This window comes from Eulemur rufifrons, chromosome 24, assembly GCF_041146395.1.
Source record: "Eulemur rufifrons isolate Redbay chromosome 24, OSU_ERuf_1, whole genome shotgun sequence".
NCBI lineage: Eukaryota > Metazoa > Chordata > Mammalia > Primates > Lemuridae > Eulemur > Eulemur rufifrons.
This window is the reverse complement of record NC_091006.1, coordinates 32,446,576-32,473,904: the sequence shown is the minus strand read 5'-3', so window position 1 is coordinate 32,473,904 and position 27,329 is coordinate 32,446,576. Positions and strand designations below refer to the sequence as shown.

Sequence of the window (27,329 nt, the reverse complement as noted above, 5' to 3'; positions counted from 1 at the left end):
GCTTAGAACAGCTTTCGCTGCAAGGTTCTGCTGCATCTGGGCTCTGGCTCACTCCAGGGGCAACGCAAGGAGGAGGCAGGATGAGACTGGGACTCCCGCTTCTTTTCTGGAGAACTAGGGCTCATCTCTGAAAAACCACTCAGTTGCACTCCACATATGGTTAAGCTGAGTAAGCCCTAGATTTTGGAAGAGTCAGAGTCAATCCACTTGTCTGACGGCTTAAGCCTGGCATGTGTTTGGTTAAAAGCTCTTCCCCATGCAGCCTGAGTCTCACTTGACTCATGTGTGACTCACAGGCTGGGACTGAAGGAGCCGTCCAACTCACAGGTGTTCCATTCTCTGGGGACACTACATCACAACTCAAGAGGCAGCAGCCATTAGCGTCCAGTCTCACTATCTCCACGGCCTGGAAAGGCTGAACATGAACACATTGGAACAAGAGCCCTTTTGGGGAAGAAGAAAAGTTAATTGAAGACCTTCAATGGGGACAACGTGTTCTGCAACTTCTGGAAGCAATCAGGTCGAGCAGGCCAAACAGCCGAGGAACTCTCGTGCACAGACGGTCTCACGCGGCCGAGTCGGGGGGATCCGACGGGTTGGAGGGGATCCAGACACAGAGGACGGAATCAACCTGGGGTCCCACTAAAAGTGAAGCCAGTTCCAAGGGCTGAATAAGTTTTAAAGTGTTTTGGTTTGGTTTTTTCACTTTAAGTTAGATTTCCCAACTAAAATCATACCAGCAACGTAATCACCCTGCTACAGAGGGGCTCACGGCGCTTCACAGCACCCACACCGCTCAGGGCTCCCTCGGCTCCAAAGGGGGCACGAGGGCCTCCCGCCAAGTGGAGCTGCCGGTGCTCGCGGCAGGGTCCGGACTAGAGAAGTGCCCGGGTGTCCCCTTCCCAGAAGATGCCAGCGCTATTTCCTACCCTCTGGTCTCCTAATCACGCAGGTCTCAAAGTAGGGAAGTTACTTTGCCCTTTCTCTATAAGAAGAATAGTAGAGGATACACATAACAGATATTTATCTGAGTTATGTCTAGGCTGATAAAATGCTCAGATATCCCCTAGCTTCTCCTTTTCAGATGACTTGTTTATGTGTGGGACTTTAGGCCTTTAAAAAGATTTCAGAACTTTGAGATTTCTCCTCCAACAACATGAACACATGACCCATGAGAATATTCTTTCATTTGTGCAAACAGAATTCAGTTCTGACTTGTTTGGTTTAACCCCTGCTCTGATCTCTTAAGTGTACACGTAAGTCTCTAAATACCCGTCCTGCTGTTACCTAAAACCCACACTGTCAAAGACATTGCTGACTGCATACGCTTTTCAGAGGACAGGGACAATAGCTTCTTATCAGCTGCTGGGGGAGATCCACCACCACCAGGCTGTCCCCTCTTTGTAACCAGTTGCAATTAAGATTTCATTTCTGCTGTCCCTGCCTGGGGCATCCATGGCAAAAGACGGCTCGGCCATGTGGTTATTAGAATTGGAAATTTAATATTTTCAATTGTTCTAGTTTTTTTGCTCAGGCTACTAATCAATACCAGATCTAATGCTATCTGAATAAAATAAAATGGCATAAAAACTACATCCTTCTTGCTAACAACTCCAAATGACAACGAGGCTTCGCTTGCTCCAGCAGATCAACCCCAAAGCCAAGTGCCGCGCTACCTCGTAAAACAGCTTGTTAAAAATAAGGGTTATTGCATCATAAACAGAGCTTTCTGTTGGAGTAGTCATTGGCACAGAGTGGTTACAGATTTAAGTGTCCTCGCTTATTGGGGTCAAACATTTGTCTTTAGTAAAATAAGGGCATTGGATTAGATGCTAAGAATAAATGGCAGGCATGCACTCCAATTTCGGGATTCTCCAGTGGGTGGGTGGAGATACAAACCGAGTTAGGATACCATTAGCAACTGAATAAATGTCAGCAAAATGCTCTGTCAAATCATGTTGATTTGGCAAGGTCATGTTAAAAAAAGAGGTTAGGTTGAAAAAAGTTACTTCTCCGAGGAAAAAAGTGTGAATAACTAGTGCCAAACTATTCACATAGTAGAAGGTTCTACGCTTTTAGAAGATGAGAACACTTGGTGGTTTCTAAGAAGCTGAACCAATCAGCAAATTCCATTGCTATTTCTTCTGAAAGAAATTTATAGTTCAGGATTCTTTTATTCTAGTTTCTAACTATTTATGACAAATGGAAAATGTAGGTACCTACTCCAGTTGTGTCGAAGATTCTTAGGATCACCGAACAGTTCTGAATACTTAAGTATTCCAAGACAATGGACTGGATCAATTAAGCTCAGCAGAGAAAAATATACATGAGTTGAAACAGAGACTTAACACTTCGCAATCACTTTAAAATCTGTAAACTCACCCAGAGTCATAAAAAAATAGGCCAAGAAGCTTGAAAGAACACAGATCTACAAGTAAAAGCAGCAAATACTCAAATGGAAACGTTGAAGCCCAGCAATGCTAAACTCCTTATAATAAGTATAAATAAGTGAAATTTGGAGAATTATAAACTTACAGATAAGTTTGGACAAGAAACAGGTAGACGAATTATCTGGCAAACATGAACATGCATAAATCAGCTGCTCCAGATGACACGTGGCCCCGGGGAATAAAAGAATTTGACGAATACGCTGACTGAACAACAGTGCAGTAAAAATGAATAATTATTTCTGAAAAATTACCCTGCACTCGGGGGGGATGTCAGAAGATTGGAAAGAGACCAACGACATGTGATAGTGATGGAGAAAGAAAACAGAAGGAAAGGTAGTGAAAATGAGTGCATGATATATGCAATTGTTGGTTTCAAAAAAATTGTGGGATAAATATTAGGGAAATAAAATTGAGGGTTCAGAAAACCAGGGATAACTAGAACAATCTGCATTTAAATTACCACAGACATGTTTATGAGATTATCCCGAAGATGATACTACCGTCCCTGCTGCAGTTCAGTGTATGACGGGAGGGGATCGGAGGAAGGGTTGAGCTGAGCGCGGAGCGTCTTGGGAAAGATTTAATTTTCACCGTGTCGTCCAAAGATTCAAAGGGGGCTGAGAGTGGTTAGAACTCACACACAAAAGCAGCGGTAAGCCCAGTCGTGGGAAGGTGTTTCAGGAGTGTCTCAACAATCCGCCACCACATTGATCTGAATCAACACCCTGACTGATGACCTGGGACCGAGTGTCACAGAATTTATGGCTGACACTCAGGTGGGGAATGCCGCAGAAGACATGAGCCGGGAGGGGGCAAAAAAATAGATAAGTTAGGTTAGACACAGACATCTGCAATTAGAGAATCCACCGAAAACAGCACGAACAGACTGGAAAAATTTAGGAGGCAACACAATTTAGGGATGAGAAAATTAGACACGAATTTACACTGAGCCAGAATAGCGGGTAGGGTAGGAGAAGCCACTGGCATTTGCAATTCCACTTAAATCTATATTCAGAGCACGTGACCCAGAGTGATGTTTAACCAGGTAAGAACCCCTGCCCCCATTCTCCTTCTGGGATAACCCAGCACAGGTGAAAAGCAAGCGGAAGTAGCAGGAATTAACAATTCACAAGCCCGCCCCCAGCTCGGTGTGTGAGGCTCCATTTGCTCACTGAAGTCCACGCTCAGTCGGCGTTTGCTCACTTCACAGGTGTGGACTTTGGAGTCAGATTGTCCCCACGGTCCCAATTTGTAGGCTCATCCTGACATCAGCTGTCCTCATGGTTTCCCCCCTCACTTCCTTCTGGTCTCTGGTCAGCGCCACTTTCTTGGCGAATCCCTCTTCTGCAAGGCAGCGTGTCCTCTCCCTGCTCTGTCCCACGCCACTTCTTTCCAGCTGACATGCCACGCTTGTTTACTGCCTTCTCACTGGAATGTAAGTTTACCGCAGAATCTCCAGAGCCTAGAACCTGCCTGATACTCTATAGACATTTGGTAAGTATTTGTTATTATAGACTTCCCAGGAATGGGTGCTATCTTTTTACTAACCTAAGTGTAAACTCCGAATTCACCTACCAGGAAGCTGCCTAGTTTGGAAAAAAAAGTCACTTACAAAACAACACACTGAACAAAGAAGAACTTCCAAGAAGTGGGAAGTGTCTTGCTGGACTTTTTTCAGAATATTAATTTTCTTCCACTGGACACGGCAGATCTGTTTCTGTAAAGCATTCATTTTTATTAATAGAAACTCCCTGCCTTTGCTAAATGGTAAACAAATGTTAAGTCAAGAACTGGAAGGGGAATCAAATGACTGGACTCCCCTGGGGTCCACATGCCTGCATCCAGCCTGTCAACCACACTGAGAAAGATGAGAGGCTTATGTCTGTCCAAAGAAATCAACTTGAAAGTGAAAACTCAATCAGCTTGATGCTTTCTTTAAATGACACTAAGCAACCGAATGGGGGATTTAAAAAAAAAAAAAAATCAGATGGACCACGTTGCTGGTTACTTTGTAACGGGAGAAAATGCCCGAGGTACAGAGAACACGTTCTTACTCTCCTGCATCTCCCCTGTCCCATTTTTGAGCCCCAGACCCCACTCCTGTCTAGTTGCCATTGGTCCTTTAAATTCTCTAAAGCAGATTATAAGCGTTTGGGGGCTTTTTAATGGGAATCCTCACCTCTCGGGTGTTGAGTAATTCTTTTGTGATAGTAAAGGGATTATAGATTCCTGATGGGCTGACGTCCCAGGTAGAGTCCAAGGAGGCCAAAAGGCGGGTACTTCAGGAAGACCCTGGTAATGAAGCCAGCACTGCGGCCCAGCACCACGTGGGCATCTTTTCTAAAGCGAAAAGGTGCGCAGGGAGCAAAGCAGCACCGGCTGCAGAGGAGCAAAGCTGGAGCCACGAACAGCTAACATCGAGCCACGGTGCCCGTGCGCCCGGCCTCGTGCTGGGGCTGCACGTGGCCTCATTTAGTCCTCACCGCACCCCCACGTGGCCGACACGATGACTGTCATAACCCAGAGAAGTGAAGGCAACTGCCCACAACACGCACCCAGCACGCGGCAGCGCCAGGGTCCGTCCGGCTCTGGAGTCTACACTCGTGATCTTGATTAACTCGACCTGCACATCCCCGACGACACCTCAGGCCTGTGAGGTCTGTATCACGGGGAGGAAGGACTTTATAAATATACTTTTGATGGTGCCCAGATGCTTTTTCTCTGAAAACTGCAGCAGCGTCTAAGAGGGAAGGGTTATTCCAGATGCGTTTGCAATAGGATCCCTTTGATCCTTTAATCTATTGTCAATTAGCTCATGAAGCCAAAAAAATGTTTCTGGCTGACCACTTTAAAGAACGACTTTGGGACCTTTTGTAGTCCTCCCTCTTATGCCTACTTCAGTGGAAAACAATCGTACAAGCTAGGAATCTCTAGCTTCAGCATAATTTTAACTGGCCGGAGAAGTTATGCAAATATTCTACCCAAGAAAGTTTGACCTATAAAGCGATTACTTTTCTGGTTCAGAATCCATCTCAGTTCCCCAACCCGGGCCTAGTGAGTTATAGAGGCCTGGGATCACATGAACACCCCTTGGCATATCCATCATCTCCATGGCAACAGAGGGAGACGCAGGGTTGGGGGTAATCCCAGCGCTGGGATCAGGGTGCCTGTGTTCCCTGCAGGCTGGCTGGTGCACCTACCAGGGGGGTTTCCTTAACCTCACTAAATCTTAGTATTTCTCATCAATATGCTATGAGATCCATACAAGAGGATTTATTTCTCATCACCACGGCTAATGTTTATAGTGCACTTAGAATGTTCCAGGAGTCTAAGTGCTTTACGTGTATTATATTTAATTCTTATCCCCACGAGGTAGGTACTATCAAGTGCTCTGATTTAACGATGAGAAATGGAAGCTTAGCTGAGGTTAAGGAATTAATCTATCCAAGGTTACACAACTAATCAGTGACGAACCAGGATCTAAACTCAAATCTGAGTCACTTCAGAGGCTACATATTCAATCAACACAAGCCAAAGCTTGTAATTGTTTCATGGCTGAACTCTGCCCTGCCTCCTGACTGCCATCCTTTGTACATGAAGCCCTTAGAATTATAAAACCCTTGGAATGCCATATCCCAATGTGAAGCTTTCTTACTGTCAAACGGCCCCAGGTTGCATTTGTTCAAAATTGGTCAAAGTCATCCCATGATCCCATTCTGAGAATGCCCAGGTGATGAGACACCATCCTTGGACATCCAGTCCCAAATGGGTCACATGCGTGGTCACTTGCCTCATTGTATCACATCTATGTCTATGTCATTGTTTTGCCTAAAGCTAGTATTTTAAAATTAACTAGCTCCAACTTATTGTTTCCTGAGGACACATTTCATACACACACTGAATGCATTATCATTGTTTCCAAAAAAATGTCATGGCTTGTTCAAGGTCACACAGCTCGTTACTGGTGGGGCTGAGTCACTTGGGTAAATTATAATGCTTCAGTTTCTTCAGCTCTAAGACGGGAGGTTTGGACTAGATCTTTGACATCCCCTTAGGTTCTAAAGAACTACGGTTCTGGGCCACGGACTCCACCAGCCAAGCAACATGCCGGGTTCACTCTCCCTCTCCAAACCGGGGAAGGGGAAAGACGAAGCGGGGAGTAGGAACTGCAGTGTGACAGCAACAAGGAAAGGAGCCAAGGAACTGAGGAAGGGCTCCTGGGGACAGAGGGGACAGAGCTGAGAGGGGCAGGAGTGGCAGAGAAAGACCCACTCGTGGAGGCAGAGCTGCACAGGAGGTGAGGTCCCGGCCCCCAGCGGCAGCTCAGGCCTTTCTCCTCGGACCTCGCCCCGAGGCTGGTCACCCCTTCCTCAGCTCAGGTGAGTCACTCACCTGCCCCTCAGCGAGAGGGAGGGGAAGGGACCGCACGGCTTCAGCAATTCCACTGTGGGCTCAGCCCACCTGTGCTCATTGTGCACGAAGTTTAGTTATTACCAAATTATACCAAATTGAAGACTCCACCTTTTGTAACAAGCACCGCTATTTTACAGATCACCAAGAAAGAAAAACGCTGCCAATTTTCTTTGGTAAGACAAAGTTCTTTTTGTAACACTGCCAATGTTCTTTTCTTTGTGTCATCAATTCTAAAACGTAGCCTCCTTTTAGAGACACTAAAAAGTATGTCTTAGAATTGATGAACTGTGCATGCTCTTGTACCTCCCAGGGTTATTAACAATGAAATCCAGTTTAAGGGTTTCTTGTGTACCGGGAACTGTATTAAATGCTTTATGTAATCTTATTCAATACTCACAACCACCTGTGAGGCAGGTATTACTCTCATTTATAGGTGAGAAAAGCTCAGAGAGGCTCAGTAACTTGCCCAAGGTTGACCAGCTGGCAGAGACCGTATAGAAACATCCATCAGCCCGACTCTGGAGCACGTACCTTCATTTGCTTTTAGAGACAGGGTCCTGCTGTTGCCCAGGCTGCAGTGGAGCAACACAATTAGAGTTCTCTCGAACTCCTGGGCTGGAGTGATCCCCCTGTCTCAGCATCCTAAGTAGCTAGGACTACAGGCATGCGCCACCATGCCTGGCTAAATTTTGATAGAGATGGGGTCTGCTATATTACCCAGGCTGGTTTCGAACTCCTGGACTCCAGCCATCCTCCCACCTCAGCCTCCCAAAGTGCTGAGATTACAGGCGTGAGCTACTGCACGTGGCCACATGTGCCTTTAATCACTAGGTCATCTCACCTCCAGCAGAGGGCCACTTGATTACGGTCCTTGGGGTGATGACTAGACCTACTCATTTCCTGGGGCTCTGGCTTCTCCCCCTTACTGCTCCAGGTAGAGCTGCTAGTGAAGAAACAGAGTGGGAAGGGCTCTGGGACAATCGGGAGGTGCGTTCTAGCTCTGGGTACGCAGAAGTTAAACGTGGAAGAAACGGGCTTGGAAGGCAGCGGAATTCCCAGAGCTGGTCCTATGGAGACTGAGAAAAGGGGACTGGAAGGGAGGAGGGAAGGAAGGAGGAGAGGAGGGAGGGAGGGAGGGAGGGACGGAGGGTGAAGTTAGTACTTCAAGCTCGGGCAGGCAGCAAGATCGCTGTGAGGCTGAGGACCACAGCTGGAGGTTCCTGGCATGCCCTTGGCCCTTCCAAGAACCTGAGAGGGGATACACCAGTTGCAACTTCGTGATTTTTTTTTTAAAGTCGACTCAAACTCTAAACAGTTCAGGTTTGGCGAGCCCAGATAGTCCCCAGCCCCACTCCTGGTGTCAGTAAAAGCAGGCTGAGGGTAGCAGGGCCACGGAGAAAGCCAGCAGGGAGTGGGGCCCAATGGGACAAGGAGTGATGGTAAAAACAGGAACATGAGTAAGAGAGAAGGACGTCTGCCTCCGTGGCCCACAAGTTTTATTTGGCCCGCACAAGTGGGCCACTTCCTGCCCCACTCCTTCCCCGCCAACCCCACAGACTGGCAGCGAGCAATTTCCCTCCTTTATTTTGAAGGGGTTGTGTTCCAACGAGTCCTGGCAGCCTATTCCTCAAGCTGTGGTCTCTGAAGAGACAAACCATGTCGGGGAATGACTGACACAGAACTCTTTTAGAAGTGTTGTGTGCCTGTTGTATGACGGGCATATTAATGCAGCACATTGTATGTGCACATACGTGTAATTTATACACAACTATACATATGCTAGGCAGTGGGCAAGCTTCTCTATTGATAATAGGTCTGTGATCAGAAAAGTTGGGAGATTATTGTTCTAGGGAGAACATACTTCTCCAGCCTCTAAGTGCCCCCCTTAAAGCTTCTGGGCAATGAGGTCATCAAAAAACACTTATCTCGAGTAAAACTGTAGTTAAATTCACAAAGACTTCAATGTTTTGGATCTTTACGTTTCTCTCAATCTGGATAAAAAAAATTAAAATCATTTTTTTTTCCAGTTACTAGCCCAGTGTTTGGAATTCACCAAACTTATATTCCTCAAAGTTTACTTCAAGAGCTCCTTTGTATTAGTGGAGTGTGAAGACGAGAGAGGAGGAGGAGGAGGAAGCAGACTTAAGAGATACAGCCATCAGTTGCAATCTGTAGGTCTTATTTAGCTCATGATTCAGATAAACTAGGTATGATATTAAAGAATTATGGTTACTTGTGTTTGGTGTGATAGTAGTGTTGGTCCATTTAAGAATCTATCCTTTAGGCCGGGCGCGGTGGCTCACGCCTGTAATCCTAGCACTCTGGGAGGCCAAGGCGGGTGGATTGCTCGAGGTCAGGAGTTGGAGACCAGCCTGAGTAAGAGCGAGACCCCATCTCTATTAAAAATGGAAAGAAATTATCTGGCCAACTAAAAATATATATAGAAAAAATTCAGCCAGGCATGGTGGCACATGCCTGTAGTCCCAGCTACTTGGGAGGCTGAGGCAGGAGGATTGCTTAAGCCCAGGAGTTGGAGGTTGCTGTGAGCTAGGCTGACACCATGGCATTCTAGCCCCGGTGACAGAGTGAGACTCTGTCTCCAAAAAAAAAAAAAATCTACCCTTTAGAGATAAATACTGAAGTGCTTCAGAGGAAGTAATTCATTATTCTACTTTTGTATTGTTTGGAATTGTCCATTATAACATTATGAAGAAAATGAGTCAACCAAGCATGAAGCAGATTTTTAAAGAAATCCCAACTTCATCTCCTATGCAGCTGACAGTCACGTGACCAGGAAGGCAGGCACGATTCGCCAAGCAGCAGAGTGGCAACTCGAAACTGCTGGGTTTTGCTGGGGTGACAGTCCTCCTAGGGAGGACACTTGAGACCAGAAAATGAACAGTCTGGAACTGAAAGTGCTTTACTGCTGGCAAGAGAGAAGTTGCTAATTCTCAAGGAGAAAAAAAAAAAACAAGACCATGAAACAGGATCACTATGCTCTCTGGACATCAAAGAATCATTACAAAGCAACATTTTGATGAGTTCAGTGTAAATGAATCAGAACATGAGGCTTCAATTTCCTTCAAAATACTCAAGTCTAAAAATTCAAGGAAAAATGCCCTGTGAAACATGTGCTAAGCTCAAATGCTCCGAGAGTCATTGGACCCAAATGGGCCCTGGCTTTTCCCCGAGACTGGACCTTGTTCCTGTTAGAACTTCACTCCATTTCCTCTGTAAACTCTTCCTCCTCCCTTTCCAGGTCCTAATCCAAACTCCATTTCAGACGCTCAAAACATATGACAAGAAAAATCCAGACGTCAGCGGCACTTTTTCTTCTCAATTCTGAAAAGAAATTCTTGGAGATTCAGTTTGGAAAACCTTCACTGGCAAACCTATGAAGTGCACCCTGTTGGTTTGAACTTGGAAAGTGCTGGGAATAGTTAACACGGTGAAAATGAAGTGAGGAGGAAGCAGATGCTGAGCTGTTCCACAGTGCTCCTCTCCCCCACCCCTCTCCCCCCATTCACCCAAGAAAGAATCCAACTGCAATAACCTCAGTCTTCCCACGTGGGCCTCCGTCAGCACAAAGCTTTTAAAAAAGATGCTTCCCCAAGTCATGTAGTTCACGGCCCAACACCTGGCCCAAGGCTGGCTGAGGTCAGCAGGGAGGAAGGGAACTACTACAGCAAGGGTTGCCAACGGCCTTGACCTAGACAGGGGGAAACTGAGAAGTCAGACCAGGTCCTAACGAGAGAGCGAGAGAGAAAACACTAATGCAATCTCCTCATTTGAAAGCCCGCAATGCCCAGCTGGTTTGATTTAAGGCTCGCGTTGGCCCGTGGGCCCAAAAGCTAATGTTCTATTGCAAGAAGTCAGTGCAGTTTGTCAGAGGTACGTTTTGCAGGTTGGTTTAAGTTCTCACAGGAGGCGTGGGGGTTACATCCTGGGTCCTAAGACCTTGGTGGGCATCTGCAGCCGACTCGGGCCCACCCCAGCTCGCAGGAGGGGCACACAGGGCCGTCCGCAACTCCTGCTGCTCTGGGCGGCATTTTCGGAGACCTTATCCTCCCATAGCCCTGAATGATTCAAGTTACAAAATTGGAATCACTAATTTTAATCTCATGAGTGCAAAACTCCAGAGGGAATAAACCGTCCCCACTAGAACTACTATCTCTACAGGGGTCAAGAAATAAAGTGTAATTTTTCTCTTGAGATTCTGGCGTGAATGTTGGTCATAGTGGTTCTACTTACAAACAAAAAATATTTACCCGGCTCTAAGTTAGAGCTTGGCATTTCCTGACTTCCCCAGAAGTCACACAGCTACGGCAGCCAGCACTAGTTTCTGGGACTTGTCACCTTCCGGTGACCATGCCTAACTGCCTTGTTGATAACTGTGTCCCTAAAACGAAAGACAGTTACTTACTTTGAAAAGCAAGGCCCCAACTGTGCACCCACTCAAAGCCCATGCAGACTTTATACCACGAGCAGGTCACACCATCCTCCACAATATGACACAAAAGTGAAGCATGTTTTCAAGGATGATAGGAACTAGAAATTGTAAAGGTGGAGGAAAGATGACAAAACTTTAATTTTCTGTAAACAGCTCAAGAGTTTGGTGTGTGGAGGACAAAATACACCAGCAGGACCAGCACCACCCCATCAAACTCTTTTCTGAGATTTTTCCTAAACTAAGTATTTAAAGAAACATTACAAAAGCCACAGGCAATCTCAATATTCAAGTTCAGTGCCGTGCCCCGAAACACTGAGATGAGGCCAGCTCGTGTCGTTACAAGCAAGAGCCACACTCCTTGCACAGAAAACAAACCAGGTCCTTATCACAGCTTGTAACACCAAGGTTTGGTTCAGTTCAGCTTAGTTCTCCACGAAACCGTGCAGAAGCGGGCTTAGAGACGTTAACACATCTCAAGCTCCCCAAAGAACTCACCAGGTAGTGGAAAGACACGAAAAGTTCCCAAGGACGCCGGGCACCGCAGAGACACGGAGAGAAGAGCGATGATTCACACACAGAGGAAGACGTGGTGAGCTGAGACTGGCTGGAGTGAAGAGCTCTTAAACTGCAGCGCCCACGAGACTCACCTGGGGAGCTCGTTAAGCATCAAAATGGAAGGGGCCCCACTCCCAGAGATTTCAATTTTAGGTTTGATTCAGAGCCCAAGACTCTGCATTTTAAAAACAAACCCAGCCCTCACTTCTCATATGAGTGGTCCTCAGAACCCGTCCTGTTCTAAGGTCTTCCCCTACAGGTCTCCCCAGGAAGCTGAGAAGGCTGTTTCCATGCTCGTGCCCTTGACGCTGAAAGTTCATTTCCTAGATTGTCTCTGGAGTCTTGTTGGGGGAGAAAGCACTGTCCCTCATCCTTACGGCGTGCTCTCTGCAGACTCGGAGAGCAATTCTAGACTCCCGCCCCCTGACCTACGGACTGGGACTCCACACCTAGCACTCTGGTTTTAGGCTGCTTCTGTCCAATTCCTTCTCTGAGTCAAGGCAACAGGTGAGAACAGACGTATTTAAAGAAGGAGCTGCAAACCAGGCATGCAGACGTGATCCGCTAAATTGGACACAGTGTTTTCGTTTTGTTTTCAATCGAATTCAAATGCTTTCAGGCCTTACATATGTAATTAAATATACACTTCCATATAGATTTTCATTCTACAGCTGGCCAGAGGCCTCAGCCTCCTTTATGTCTTACACCTACGATTCACATTTTAAAATAATTCCTGCCTTGCTCCTGTAGGCATTTGGGTTTGAGAACCTGGGCCACACACTAAATGTGAGTCCATTTATATGCTAGATTAGCCCTGGTGTTCTAGCCGGGCCCCAGGGGAACAGAATTCAGAACAGACTGAGAGTGCGTTGGAGTCAGAGAGGAAGGAAAATCCGGGAGGGTCTCTGCATCTGGAAGCACAGGGGACACAGGGCAAGCTTCACCCAAGGTCGGCGTCCAAAGCTCAGGCAAGGGGTGGAGGAGGCCTGGCGAACGCGCCGAGCTCTGCCTACAGGACCCCGGGGACCAGAGCAGGCGAGAGAAGTGTCGTTTCATCTCAGACACACTCGGCCACTGCCCGGTCACTCCTGCTCCTGGGGGTGCTAAGCTGGCCCTGGCCCTATTTGTCACTCTAAATAGTTGTTTTTCAAAGCTTTGGTGACAACCACAGCCAGCCCCCAATCTTTGTGCCAGGGCTATTCACTCTGTCTGAAATACTTTCCCTTTGCCACCCTGCTCCTGCCTGATCCTCTCTGCCCTCTTCAAGATCCAGCTCAACCCTCCAACTTCTCTAGAAGCTTTCCCTGACCAGTTTCACCGACGTGGACAATCGCCACCTCCTCTCAACTTATTACCTACTCTGCTTTTAAAAGACATATCCCTTTCTGCCTTGAGTCATTGCTTGCGTTTCTTATGTGTATAAATTTCATCTTCTTGATTAGATCGTCAGCTCCTAAGGGTGGGTAGCATGCCTAATCTCTTATTGCCTGTATTCTTTAGAGAGTACCACGGTACCTGAAATGTGTCATTACTTTACAGATAGCTAATTATCACCAGTAGCATTGGCTAACAGCTGCACAGAATTCTCTCACAGAGCATCCCCACCCCCCGCAGCAATCAGATATTTCCAAGAAAGTTACGTGAAATAAATGTAGGAACGCTGTCCTGGTAATTCCCTGGCATCGTATTTTCTAGATTGGTTCACTTTTTGGGAAGAATGGCCTGTTTACGTCTACTCAGCTATTCAACAGAAAGTTGCCTTTGATTCACGCACCTGTGGAAATGAAAATTGTTAAGCAGTACTAAGAGCCTTCCTTCAATTAGGCTGTAAATCCCAAAGTAACCGAATGGAAAGACTCCCCAGCAGCAACTGTGGGCGAACAGCAGTCCCCCAAAGATGTGTCCACCCAGAACCTGTGAATGCGGCTTTATTTGCAAAAGGGTCTTGTAGATGCAATTAGGTTAAGGATCTCAAGATAGGATCATCCTGGAAATCCAATGACAAGTGTCCTTATGAGAGGAGGAGACCAACAGAATTGGAGATGACTCTGAGAAGGCCCCGCACAGATCGATGGGGCAGAGGTGGCCTTATGCAGCCACAAACCAAGGAGCACCGGAGCCACCAGGAGCTAGCAGGACTCCAGGGAGGACCCTCCCCTGCAGGCTACAGAGGGAGCTGCCTTGCTGACCCCTCGGTCTCAAGCTTCTGGACTCCAGATCTGTGAGAATAAATGTGTTGTTTCAGGACACTCGATTTGTGGAAATTTGGTACAGAAGCCCTAGGAAGCTAGTAGAGCAACTAACAAGGCTAGCAGGTGGGCAGGGAGGAAGATGATGGTACTGGATTTCAGAGATTCCCAACTTCGGCATCCATCAACGGAGAGGAAGGCTTTTCGTAATCTCTGCATGGCGTGTTTACCTAGGAAAGCATCCACATTGGCATCATTTCCCCAGAGATGCTCCCAATTCAGGTTTAAGCCAGACACTTTCTCTTTGAGCCTTCTTACCTGGGGTTACATTCCGGTAAGGTAGAGCCAGATAAGCTCAAAAACAAATGATCTGCCTCAAGAACGAAGCTCTATTTACCAAGGAGCACGTCCTAAGCTAGACAAATTGGTTACTCTAGCTAATTACAAAAGAGGCACCAGCCACCACCACACAGTCTGGGTGGCATCACTGTATATATACGACCAGCCGCCAACCTTTTCTAACCCGGGCTCCATGAACTCTAATAGAGTCCTTGTTTCTATTTGCCCACTGACTCGTTTACACATAAGCCAACTCTTGCTATTTTTACCTGTCCGGTTAATGAGGAGGAACGCGTTTTTGCAAATGCTCCAAACACAGAGGCACACACTTTTCACATGACTGCTAGAAGCCGTTCACATCAGCCTGCAATCCTCCCTCACAGCTTACTCACAAAAGCAGCCGGAAAAATATCACCGCAAAGGTTGGGGCCATGAGTTATTGTCCACCTATGTCCACCTCTCATAGAATGGACATAGGTGTAGGAAAATGTCTTCATTTTTCAGACATGCATAGTGATAGATTTACAGGTGAAATGTCACGATGGCTGTAATTTACTCCAGACCATTTCGGCAAAAAAAAAAAAAATACAACATACGAAGCAAATATGGCAAAATGTGAATCATTAAATCACGGCTATGGGAATATGGGTGCTCATGTGGTTCTTTCTATTTCCTATAGCTTTTAAAATCATCAAAAATAAAAATGGATATATATTTTTCATACATAGGGTTATTTTTCCCCTTTACCGACACTCTATGCCTGTTCTCAGGTGTGGACATCGATCGTCTCAGTGAGGGGCGGTGTCTGCTTGCCGTTAGAAACACCCACCAGAGGCTGCAGATCCGTGCACGCAAGCTCTGTTCCTAACTGCCCTGTGGTTCTATTTATGGAAGGAAGAGAAGACACATCTATGGAGAAAAAGCGGAGTACCAAAAAAAAAGCAGCGTTGGCACAGAAACAGGGAAAAAAACGCCTTGTTGGGGAAGCACCACATCCTGAAGGATGCTGTCTTTTTGTCAAGTCACAGCTAAGCACTCTGCTCTCAGCTGCTGGCAGGGTGTTTTGTCCAAGCGCTGCCAGTGGCTGTGGAATTTATTCCTCTCGACAGATACAGCCGGAAAACCGACTCGGGTCCCACCCCCGACACACCCGACACACAAGCACACGCAGGCACGGCAGAGAGGGACTCACAGTTCCGAATACAGGAAGTACAGGTTGCCCACATTGTCAATGTAGTTGGCAGGGCTGAGCCAGGGCAAGACCAGCAGCAGCAGCGCCTTCATCTTCCACGCCGTGTGCTGCTCTCCTCCTGGACACCTTCTCTCTGCCAGCTGCAGGGCCCAGGGCAGCCAAGCCCCTTTAGACAAGCCGTGCCATGTCCCCACAATCAGATCCTAAGGAAGCTGACGGGGCGTCTTTAGATTAAGCCACGCTGAGAAATCATGGGCCTGTAAGAGGATTATGCTCCCTGATTCTCAGATGAGGAGATGCAGGAGCGCAGGGACCCACCATGGTTGGCGAGAGGGCTCAGGCGGAGAGCAGGCAGGCTGATGCCCGGGAGAGGGACCAGCCCCTCCTGCAGGATGCGGACTGGTTCTTGGGAAGCAGCTGGTACGTTTACATCACCGGCTGGGAGCAGCCGGGCTGGGAGCTGAACTGTGTTGGAAGAGGGCATGAGCGTGGCACATTCAGACCCCACGGCGTGAATAAGCAAATAACCAGAAGCTGCCCTCCCTGCAGCTTGCTAGAGCAAGACGCTGCGAGAAATCAGCGTCTCTGGAACAGCCTGGAGAGCTGAGCTCGAAGTGAGCCTTCAGCTACTGCAACACAGGAGTGGTTTAAACGTGAGCCAACTCCACCTCTGCTAAGCATTATATGTGTATTTGGAATGTACATTTAACACATTGCATCTATCACTGTCCTGACTATACTGACATATGCCAGAGAAGTGAGGGCTTCCTTGCAAATTGTGAAAATTGGCTTAATACAAGAATAAGTTAGGTCACTCCCTTTCAGAAAGACAGAGTCCTGATAAAGTTCAGTCTAAACAATGTACAGGTTCCTGTTCTCAGGAAAGGCATCACCCCCATTCCTTCCCATCCCCTGAGTGACTGCATTAAGCCCTGACACTAGCTGTGTGACCCCGGGCCTTTCATTTAAGCCCTGAGCCTCAGTCACCTCATCTTTGAAAGGGAGCTAATAAGGCCTTACCTGCCCAGTCAGCTGGGACGGGGCCGCATCGTCTCTTCCACCTTTAAGATCTGTGATTCTAAACCATCCCCCAACTTCCCTGTCTTACCACTAGGACTTCCTTGCACGCCTAACCTCTGGAATGCCACAGAAGCCCCCAGCACTCCCCCCGCCTTCTGCCCCATATTCAAGATTAAAGCCCATTTGCCAACTCAAAGCCTAAATCTCACAAGAAATGGCTCAAGGGGATAATTACATTAATGACAACCAAGCAACGACAGCAACTACACTTGATAGGAAGACCAGACAAAAGTCTATGGGATGAGACCAATTGCGATGAACTGCATTAGTAATCAGGAATTTGGCATCAGAGATCTGCATTTACCTGAGGCAAGGCTAAAAGAATTTAAAGACAGTAGACACTTAGAATGTGCGGATTGAACTAGTTTAGAATAGTTTGGGGCAGAGATAAGCAACTTGGAGAAAGCATGGTATGTAATACAGTTCATGATTTTTGTCAAGGCCCAAATTTGAATTCCATTCCCTGTAGGCTGGTATGCAACAGTGAGTCCCAGCTGGTGAAAAGCAGTGGAAAGGAAATCAGGTTTGGTCTTTAGGTGCTAGAGTCAGAGAAGCTTGAGGTTTGAGTCCCAGCTCTGCCACATACTAGCTGTGTGACACGCAGCATGTTTGCTTAACCTCTCTGAATCTCCGTGTCCTCCACTGTAAAAGAAAGACAATAATAACAGTGCTTAACTCAGAGTGCTGTCATGAAGGTGGAATGAGGGGATGCATATAAAGAACAAAGGGCCCAGTGAGTGCTAGCTGTTGTTATTAATAACTATCAATAATAGCAAATGAGCCTCGCTGGCAGCTTCGCACCAATCTCCAAGAGGCTTTGCTGTTCTTTTCTTATCCTTTCTTTACTGCTGTACTATTAAGGAAATTACATGTTATTGTCTTTTCCTGAATATGGAAAGTTTACAAAGTTCTGGGACATGCTCTTCTTGGATGTTGAGGACCTACAGTGTAGATCATAACTCCTAAGTAGCATGATGTATAATACAGGCTGTGGACTTCACATTGCTGTTGGATTGTATTTCTGACAATCTTGAACATGTCGGATTGCTTCTGACGTCGGACATGTCTTCCATGAAAAAAGGAGGATGCCTGCCCATTTACCTTTTTGTATTTTAAGGGGATAAAATTAACAATATGTGGAAACAAAGGTATTGTGTTCTGTTGCTTTATGTCACTATTGCAACCACTGCTGATTGCCCACTCCAGGTTTTTTTCATGGTGATAATGTACTTAGCCTCTCTTGCAGATGTGTTGCCATGTAACACAATAGCGGCCAATGAGGTATAAGCAGAAATTACTGGATGCATCCCAGAAAGCTCTTTAAAGGAGGGAGTCTCAGTTGGTGCATTGTATTTTTCCCTCCCTGCCTGGTTCTTTCTGCCTGGAACTTGGATGTGATGCTGGAGTGAGCAGCCATCTGGAGATCAAGAGGTAACAAACTTGAGGATGAAAGCTAAGTTGAAAAGCAGAAAGAGCCTTAACTCCTGATGGCACACAGCAACATCACACTAGGTCCAGTCTTCCTACCCCCAGACTTTGTGCTACATGAAAAAAATAAAACTTCTACCTGGTTAAACCAACATACCTTGAACTTTCTATGACCTGCCACTCAACGTAATCCTAATTAAATAATCCCTTGGGGATAAAATCCCACCTTCAACTGGAAAGGGTTGCTTCTTGGCTTCCTTGCCAGGAAACAGCCCTAACCCTAATCCTTGCCCCATGCTTTGCTGGGCTCTATTTATTCTTAAAATGTATATTTATTCTTAAATGTCATCTGAGACATCTCCCATCACTTCCTGTTTTCTTGTTTGTTTTCTCTTCACTAAACAGGTTTAGATAGGGGCCAGGAAAATGCCGAGTTCAGGGTTAGAAAGTCACAGTAAGGATGTATGTCAAAGCACAGTTATTGTGGCCATGTTCAGCCAGGCTGAAATGACCGAGACTAGTAACACACCTATGTTTTTATAAGTGATACTCCCCTATAATTTCTCTCCCTGCAAGAAAATCTTCCCTGTACTGTAGACAGCCGGCTGGCTGAGTCTGTGTTGTACTGAACAGAAAAGAGCCCCCCGAGAGAAGCAAAGGTCAACAGAGGTTCTAGGGTAGATCTCTGGAGAAGACACTGCCAGGATATTGGGTGCCCAGTTAATCAGGAAAATACTCCCAGAGAGCTTCAGCCAGGTGTGTCTTGGGTCTATGACTTCACATTTTCATTTAAGGCTCTTTCCAGAACATCAGACAATGACCTCTTTATTCATGCTAATAAATACTTAAGGAGGGTCATCTTTATTATCTCCCATTTTTAGAAAATAAGAGAGAAACTGAAGGACAAAGTGATTTGTCCTGTGAAACAATTCAACGTGTGTGTGTTTTCAACTTCTCTGCTTTTAAAAGGCCATTTCCTCGGAGGCAGGAATCATGGCTGGCACAGATTTTTCTTGCATTCAAGGCCTGGCCCATTATGGATCTTTGATGAGTATTATAGCTGCAGATGATATTACGACATGAAGATGTGGTCTTGAGCCTAAGATAAGTCTCAAAATGGATCAAAAGGAAGTAAGAGCTCTGCTTCCACACCCCTCTCATTGATAGTCTGGGACAAGCGAGATGACCACATGGCCCTCTGTGGTGGCCCCACCACATACTGGCCATGTCCTCTGGTTAGGAAGGCTGCCATTCGACTCAACAAGCCCATCCCTCTCCTGGGAATTCTTCGCAGAAGACCCACGTGATGGCCGTGTGCGAGCACCTAAGAGGGCAGAAGTCAAAAGAGCCAGAAGATCCCAGACGCCAGCTCACGTGCTCAGGTTTACTCCCTTACAAGAACTCTCTGGTATAAAATCAGAAACAGCTGTCCAAGTAATCAATGATCCTGTGGCCGTGGAGCCACATGTGGCCTTCTGGATTCTTGAGTGCAGCCTTTTGATGGAATCCAAATTTTACAGGACAGATCCTTTTAATAAAGGGATTTGTTCTGTGAAGTTTGGATTTGGTGGACGGACCACATTTGGGCATCTGGAGGGCCACGTGTGGCCGTGAGGCTGCAGGTTCCCCAGCCCTGGAAACGTTTTACTCAAGAATTTATACCCAACTCAGGTTCTGAAGTAGTTGGATAACATTGTTTACAAATGATACAAATTCTGGACAAAACAGGCAGCACTTGTTTAAAGATATGATGCTGTCTATACCCTGACTTAAGGCTACTGTTGGACAAAGGGTACAAAATTTCAGTTAGACAGGAGGAATAAGTTCAGAGGATTATTATATAACATGGTGACTATAGTTAACAATATATTGTATACTTGAAAGTTGAGAGAGATTTTAAATGTTTCTATCAAAAAAATAAGTATGTAAAGTAATGCACATTGATTAGCTTGATTTAGCCATTTCACAATGTATTTCTAAACATCATGTTGTACACCAGTGGTCCCCAACCTTTTTGGCACCAGGGACTGGTTTCATGGAAGACAATTTTTTTTTTTTTTTTTTTTTTTTTGAGACAGAGTCTCGCCCTGTTGCCCGGGCTAGAGTGAGTGCCGTGGCGTCAGCCTAGCTCACAGCAACCTCAAACTCCTGGGCTGAAGCAATCTTACTGCCTCAGCCTCCCGAGTAGCTGGGACTACAGGCATGTGCCACCATGCCCGGCTAATTTTTTCTATATATATTTTTAGTTGGCCAGATAATTTCTTTCAATTTTTAGTAGAGATGGGGTCTCGCTCTTGCTCAGGCTGGTCTCGAACTCCTGACCTTGAGCAATCCGCCCGCCTCGGCCTCCCAGAGTGCTAGGATTACAGGCGTGAGCCACCACACCCGGCCTATGGAAGACAATTTTTCCACAGACCGGGTGGGAGATGGTTTCAGGATGATTTGAGTGCATTACATTTACTGTGCAGTCAAACCCCCCTGCTAATGATAATCTGTATTTGCAGCCGCTCCCCAGCGCTAGCATCACCCGCTCAGCTCCACCCCAGATCATCAGGTGTTAGATTCTCCCAAGGAGCCGCAACCTAGACGCCTCGCATGAGCAGTTTACAGTAGGGTTTGCACTCCTACGAGAATCTAGTGCCACAGCTGACCTGATGGAGGCAGAGCTCAGGCGATGATGCGAGCGATGGGGAGCGGCTGTAAATACAGACGAAGCTGCGCTCGCCCACCCGCTGCTCACCTCCTGCTGTGCAGCCCGGTTCCTAACAGGCCATGGACCAGTACCGGTCCACGGCTTGGTGGTTGGGGGCCACAGTTTGTATACCATAAATATATACAATTTTTATTTGTCAGTTAAAAAAATGAAAATTTTAAAAGCTATCTATTTTGTTTACAGTATATTTATTGAATAAAGCGATATCAAACATAAAGCAAACAAATGCAAAATTTATAAACAAAGCCATCTTCCAGCACACGTGTGTGACAAGACGCCCACACAAGCAGCCACCAGCCTGCAGGCCTCGTACAGAAAAGGGAAACCCTTGCTCCTGGCAACCTGAGTTTTCCCAGTTCGAGGGCCTCCGGAGGCATTAATGACTTAGTCTTCTTAACAGCCCCTCTCACGGGAGGAAGAGGGGGTCTACGGGCCCCCAGAGGCCCAAGAGGGATCCAGAGTCCCTTCTGGAATAGCTTCCAATTCTTAATCCCTGCCAATAAAATGCGCAGGGGCGGGAAGGGAGAGTGTATATCAGGCATTGGATGACTAACAGATACAACATATTTTTGGAAACTCTGGTTCCACCCTACTCAGGAGACGGGAGTGTGGCGGGCGGAGGGCAGGTGGATCCAGGCCACGTCCCCGAGTCGGGGCTGCCCACGGGGCCTACGAAAAGGCTGCAGCTCAAAGGGGTGACTCGGTTTCAGTCCATCTGGCGTGATCTTTCCTCCCTGTTAGTTTTCAGATGTGCATATCATTATCAGCTGAGTGTTCATCAAGCCTTCGTCTCGGGCTTCCTTGAAGTGTGTGGATCACAGGGGCTGCGTGGACGGTGGGTGAATCAATGTGTCCTCTCTCTCCTGAGGACCCCACAGGGCTCCCGCAGCCCCTTCCCCCTCCCCCCTTCATTCTGCTCTTACTCAGATCCCTGCACCACCCGATCTCTATTTTTAGGGATACTCTCAGCCCCAAATCAGCCCTTGGTGGGGAGATGAGGAGGAGAAGAGGTTGTGCCTTCTCTCCTCCCAAGAGGGGGACTCCATTCTTCCCTTCTCCCTCTCCCCTCTTACCCGTGGTGGCAGAATAATGAATAACGATCCCTCCTCCAGAGAGTCCACCCCAATCCTCAGGACCTGTGACTATGTCATTCACATGGCAAAGGGACTTTGCGGTGGTGATTAATTAAGGACCCTGAGGTGAGGAGGCCTCATTCTCCAGCTGGGCCCAGGCCAGTCACATGAGTCCCTTAAGAGGGGCCGGCGGCTCAGAGTCACAGGAGAGGTGACGATGGAAGCAGAGGTGAGGGAGAGGGAGAAGGAAGATGCTCCGGCCTGGCCTTGAAGACGGAGGAAGGGGCCACTAACAGAGGCAGGCAGGAAGCATCTAGAAGCTGGAACAGGCAAGAAAGGGAGCCTAGAGCCCAAAGGAAAACAGCCCTGCCAGCACCGTGATGCTCATCCAGTGAGCCCCGTGTTGGACTTCCCACCCTCAGAACAGACAGAACAAATCTGGGTGGGTTTAAGTCACTAAGTTTGCGATCATTTGTTAAAGCAGCAACAGAGATTGTAGCTCCCCATCGCGAACGCGTAGACTGCAACACGTCAGGACGCAGGAATGTGCTGTGTGTGGAGGGAGCCGTACCAGGGCTCTCCGTGCTCCTGGGAGCTCCCCCAGCCCTGCCCAGGGGGCTCCAGTCTTGACCCTGGCTCTGCACCAGCTCCTGTTAGCATCCGCCTCACCTTTGACCCCAGAGCCACTCCCCTCCCAATGATACCTCTCATACCTGGCCAAACTTTCAGCCAAGGTCACCAATAGACTCCCTACCCTCTTCTCCCTCGGCCACACCTTATTCTGGGGGATCAGAGAGGGAAGGCATCCTAGTTTAAACACCAGAAACTACAGCTGCAACCCACAAACCCAGAGTTAGCAGCGTCTGGTTCCACGTCTCGGGGAGAGAAATGAGCTCACTGACACGGCTCGTATGGGAAACACGTGCTGAGCATTCCGCCCGGCCCACTGCTGCGCTGCAGACTTCCACGTTAGAGAAGCCATGCGTGTCCCCAGAGACAAAGCCTCAGATTCATGACCTGAGGTACGTGGCCTTTAACAAAATTACCTGCACCTGCCTCTTGCCCTTGTCATGACAGGAACCAAGGTAAACACCAGCTTCCAAATTTCCTCTTATGAAATAATTGTGCTATGACTGTTCACCCTTTATTAAGACTTTAAATGTTTTAAGAGAGTTCCTCATGTGAAACACTGAGGCTGTCCACACAAAGAACGCCGGGAACATGACGATGCCAGGGGACAAAGAGCCAGCCAGGTGTGGCCGGCGATGTCAGCCACCAGCTGCAGCCACCGAGACGTACTTCTGCCACGAGCGTGTGTGCACCTTAGTGACGTGGCAGCAAAGTCAGAACAGGTCACTTGGAGGACCAGAATGTTCCAAATTTCTCCTTCGAAAACTTACTTGGAAACACCTCGTACATTCTCAGACAACGGTTGGGCCTCATCAGTTCCCGGACAGAGAAAATTCTAACAATCATGGGCCAAACCGGGAGATTTTTTTCCTTGAAGTGAAAATGCAAGCGATGCCCACCAAGAAGTCTTTCTGGGGCCTCAGAGAAAGCTGCTCCTCAGCTCTCTCCGGTATCTCGCACATTCCAAAGCACACGCATCCGAAGTGGGCCAGTCACAAACAGCAAATCCTGAATGATTCCATTTACAGGAAGTAGCTAGAACAGCCAAACTCCTGCAGACGGAGAGCAGAGCGCTGGCTGCCAGGGCTGGGGGCGGGGTGGGGAGTCAGTGTTTAATGGGGACACAGTTTCCATTTGGGAAGATGAGAAAGTTCTAGAGATGGATGGTGCTGATGGTTGCAACAAAACATGAAAGTACTTAATACCACTCACCTGTACATTCAAAAGTGGTTAAAAATGGTAAATTTTATGTTATGTAAATTTTATCATAATTTTTTTTTAAAAGACCATAAACACACACAACACATCTCTACTAGGTGCTGTTTCCTCACACTGAACCATGGCCATAAACACCTAGAACGTTTCTGATTTTGACCGGGTCCTTTCGTCAGTTACAGAGGGCAAGACAGAGAGAGATACAGGCATCTGGTGGGACAGCCAGGCGCTGGAGGCCCTGGGCACAGGGAGACGGGGCTCCGGCCGCCCCCCGCTCATGGGCAGGGCTTCCCGGGGGGACCTACCTCGTTTGGAAGTGATGCTCCAGGTCGCAGCGCGGCAGCACCGCGGCACAGTGCTCCGCGAAGGGGCAGGTCACCGGCAGCTTGTTGAGCAGCTTGTGGACCAGGATGCTGGACCTCTTGCAGCGCTGCAGGACCAGGGGCTTGCGGTCCACGGGGCAGAAGTCCTTCTCCAGCAGGAAGCTGGTGAGGCAGAGGGTGCAGTAGGTGTGTCCGCACGGCGTGTCCAGAGGGTCCAGCAGAGCTTGCAGGCAGATGTGGCAGATGAGGTCATCGTCCACGTCCTCCGTGTAGGTGTAGAAGTGGTTCTCCTCGGGGGAATGGGCTTGGCCGCACACCGCGCACAGGGGCGTGGGGCTGGGGTCCGGGTCGTCGGCGGGGTCTGGCTGGTTCATGGTCAGCCGGGGAACAGGAGGACGGGAAACGCAGCAACACGGTATTTCCTGGGGAGCAAGTCAAGGTCTTCTGGGAGCCATCTGCAAACCTGAAAGAGAACAAGATGGCTCAGCTCTGCTTCACAGCACATGGAAGACGTATGCTCACGGTGGACAAGAGTCTGGGTGTCAGTGGACAGGGACCGGAGCTATGACTCAGGAGGCCAGGCTCAGTGCCCGCTCTGGAGTGACTGACAGGACCCTGCGCAAGCAACTTGGCCTTGTTGTGCCTCAGTTTCTCCATTCACGCCAATGGGAATACTGTTTACCTTTAACATCCTCATGCTGGTGTGGTTAAAATCATGTGGGTAATATCTGTGAAATGTCTAGAGGAACTCAAAAGAAAGGTGCTCTAAGAAATGTAATTTGTTAAGAAAATTAAATAGAGCAGTGATTTATGAAATGTCCTGTCACATCAAGCAAAAAAATTAAAAAAAAACCCCAGTTAACACCCTGAGGGCTTTCTCTCATCTTTCTCCAAAACTCAGAAAATTCAGGACATCAGAGCTTTCAACTAAATCATCTGAGAAGAAATAAGAGCTGTTGAGACATTTGCAGTTTCACTGTGGTAAATGCAGTTTTCCTCTGTTTGCATTTCAGCCAGCCAGTCTATTAATGGTTAAACGGGCTCTAGTCATACTGCCTGGGTTCAAATCCCACCACCACTATGAGCTGTTGATTTTAGTCTTTGTTTCCACATCTGTAAAATGGGGATAACAACAGCCTATTTTATAGTATTGTTGTGAGGATTAAATGAGACATGACACATAAAACTCTTAGATTTGTGCCTGGCACATGCTAAGTGCTCAATAATTCTTACATGTATGTGTTACTAAATTCGTTTTGTCTCCAGTCTAGCTCTGTTGGCCCAGAAACTGAAAGCTGTAGCTCCAGAAAAACTGTTGAAAAAGAAACACGAAAACGGAAATGAGCCACCCAAAAGGGGTCTTTTACCTTTGTTCTAATAATACTCTTTCCTTCAATTAGAAGGGTCTTTCAGATCAGCAGAATGCTATCACAGTATGTATTTTCCTTTAATGTACATAGGAGTCCGAAGTAATGGAGCTTTCAACATGCATGGTTTACACCTAGGAAGTCTCTTGGACAGTCAGCCAATAAATATTTTTCTGAGCTAGGTAGTGATGGGATATAGAGACCTTTGAGATAGATTTAAAGGATATGTCTCTGCTCTCAGGAGTCCCAGCAGAGAGGAGTGGGCACGCGCACGAGGAATTAGAAGCCCAGGTGACCGGTGCAAACCAGGACTCTGGGGCAACTTTCGTGGTGACTAAGAATCCCGCCTCCCCCTTGCATGCAACTACCTAGCTCGGAGCGGGCACAAGCCCTGGCCTTCCAAACTCCACTTTCTTCTTTTCCAAAAGTAAATAAGAAGACCTTTAACTTTCCTCAAGAACATAAAGGCACGGGAACAGCCTAACAGGAAGCCAGCCACATTTGGAAATGCATGGCAGTCATAAACTGCATTACATCTCTCTTCTTTTCCAAATAAAGTCTGAGGTTGTTTGTGCAAACACAGCCTTATCTCAAAAAGAAAATACATTGACTTCAAACTTACACTGAGTCAGCTTCGTTGTTTACATTTCTGAGCTGCGCTAATAAGCCCGAGAGAAGAGTCTGGTCAAGAGGTTGAAGAAAAATGCCCTGAACGTGAAAACGTTTGGAAACCACAGCACTTGACTTAGCGTCACACAGGACCACAGCAGGCAAAGGTGGAGGGTGCAGGAGCAGAGTAAAGTTGTTTCCAGTCAAATTTTATGGAAATCTATACAGCTGCTCTTTGTCTTAAAGACGGATAGAAGGTACTGGAACCTTACAGGAAATGCTTTAAGTGACAGCAGCTGAAAAATAAACATGAAAATGGAAATGGGCCACCCAAAAGATTGTCATCTACGATAGGGGGAAAAAGGTTCACGTGCGGTGAGCTAAAGAGCTTTTAAAGTCTCCCGGTATAGTTCCGCCGTACAGCCCCATGTTCGACGCTGTAGGGGCCGTGTCTGCAATAGGAACTCAGGCTGCCGATCCCGTCCCAACACTGAAAAAGCAACTCGTATGTCTGGGCCACTCCCTTGTTGGCGAAATGGTGGCCCTGGACCAGACTGCCGACTGGCCTCCAAGCTGCGCTCTGGAAGAGACGTCAGACGCCCCGAGATATTTCAAGGGAGTGAAGACAGGAGCAGACAGTGGGGGAGCTTTGCCCATGTCTCTCCCCAACCCCAGTCCCAGCTCTGCTTTTATTGCTTTGGCACATCAGGTTCTTCATAATATTCCATTCAAAGAATCCCAGCTTACGAAAAAAAATTGCTAACCGCCAGACTAGGTAGCACACAGTCCTTTCAGAAATAGAGTTCTATAACTCTGCTAATCAAGTGGGGATTTTTCATTTTGTTTTTGCTTTCTGACAGTTGTTTGAGCACTTACCATGTGCCAGGCACTGTACTAGGGGCCTTATATATGTTACGTTATCTAATCCTCACAAACGCCCAGGATTTTTTTTTAACAGTGAGGAAACTGAGATGTAACACGTAAGTAACTTGCCAGTCACAACAGAAAGGAAAAGTCCAGAAAGGGCTGTCTGACTCTGAGTTTCTGCTCTGAACCATGTTGCTCCTTTGTCTCCCAGCATCTTTCTTGATCAAGAGTAATCAGAATACAAATAATGTAACTAATTCAATACAAGAGTCCCAGGAAATTAAAGGGCTGCAAATCTCTTCGGGACCCACCGCAAGTACAGTCACGCATCACTTAATGACAGGGACGTGTTCTGAGAAAGGTGTCGTTAGGATTTCTTCCTTGTGTGAATGTCACAGAGTGTACTTACACAAACCTACAGGGTATAGCCCACTAC

At 47.3% G+C, this 27,329-nt stretch overlaps 1 protein-coding gene across 2 annotated transcripts in view; it reads right to left on the bottom strand.

Moving 5' to 3' along the window:
* The window catches only part of LNX1 (ligand of numb-protein X 1), a 91,424-nt gene extending 67,000 nt beyond the window's left edge, over nt 1-24,424 (bottom strand). Inside the window, exon 1 of one of the 2 annotated variants that reach the window (XM_069457601.1) lies at nt 24,033-24,424. In XM_069457601.1, coding sequence (XP_069313702.1) covers nt 24,033-24,424 — 392 coding nt within the window. Of the gene's footprint in view, nt 1-15,588; nt 15,681-24,032 lie in introns of those variants that run through there. The other variant, XM_069457602.1, reaches the window with a different exon arrangement.
* Nucleotides 24,425-27,329: the final 2,905 nt, after the last annotated feature.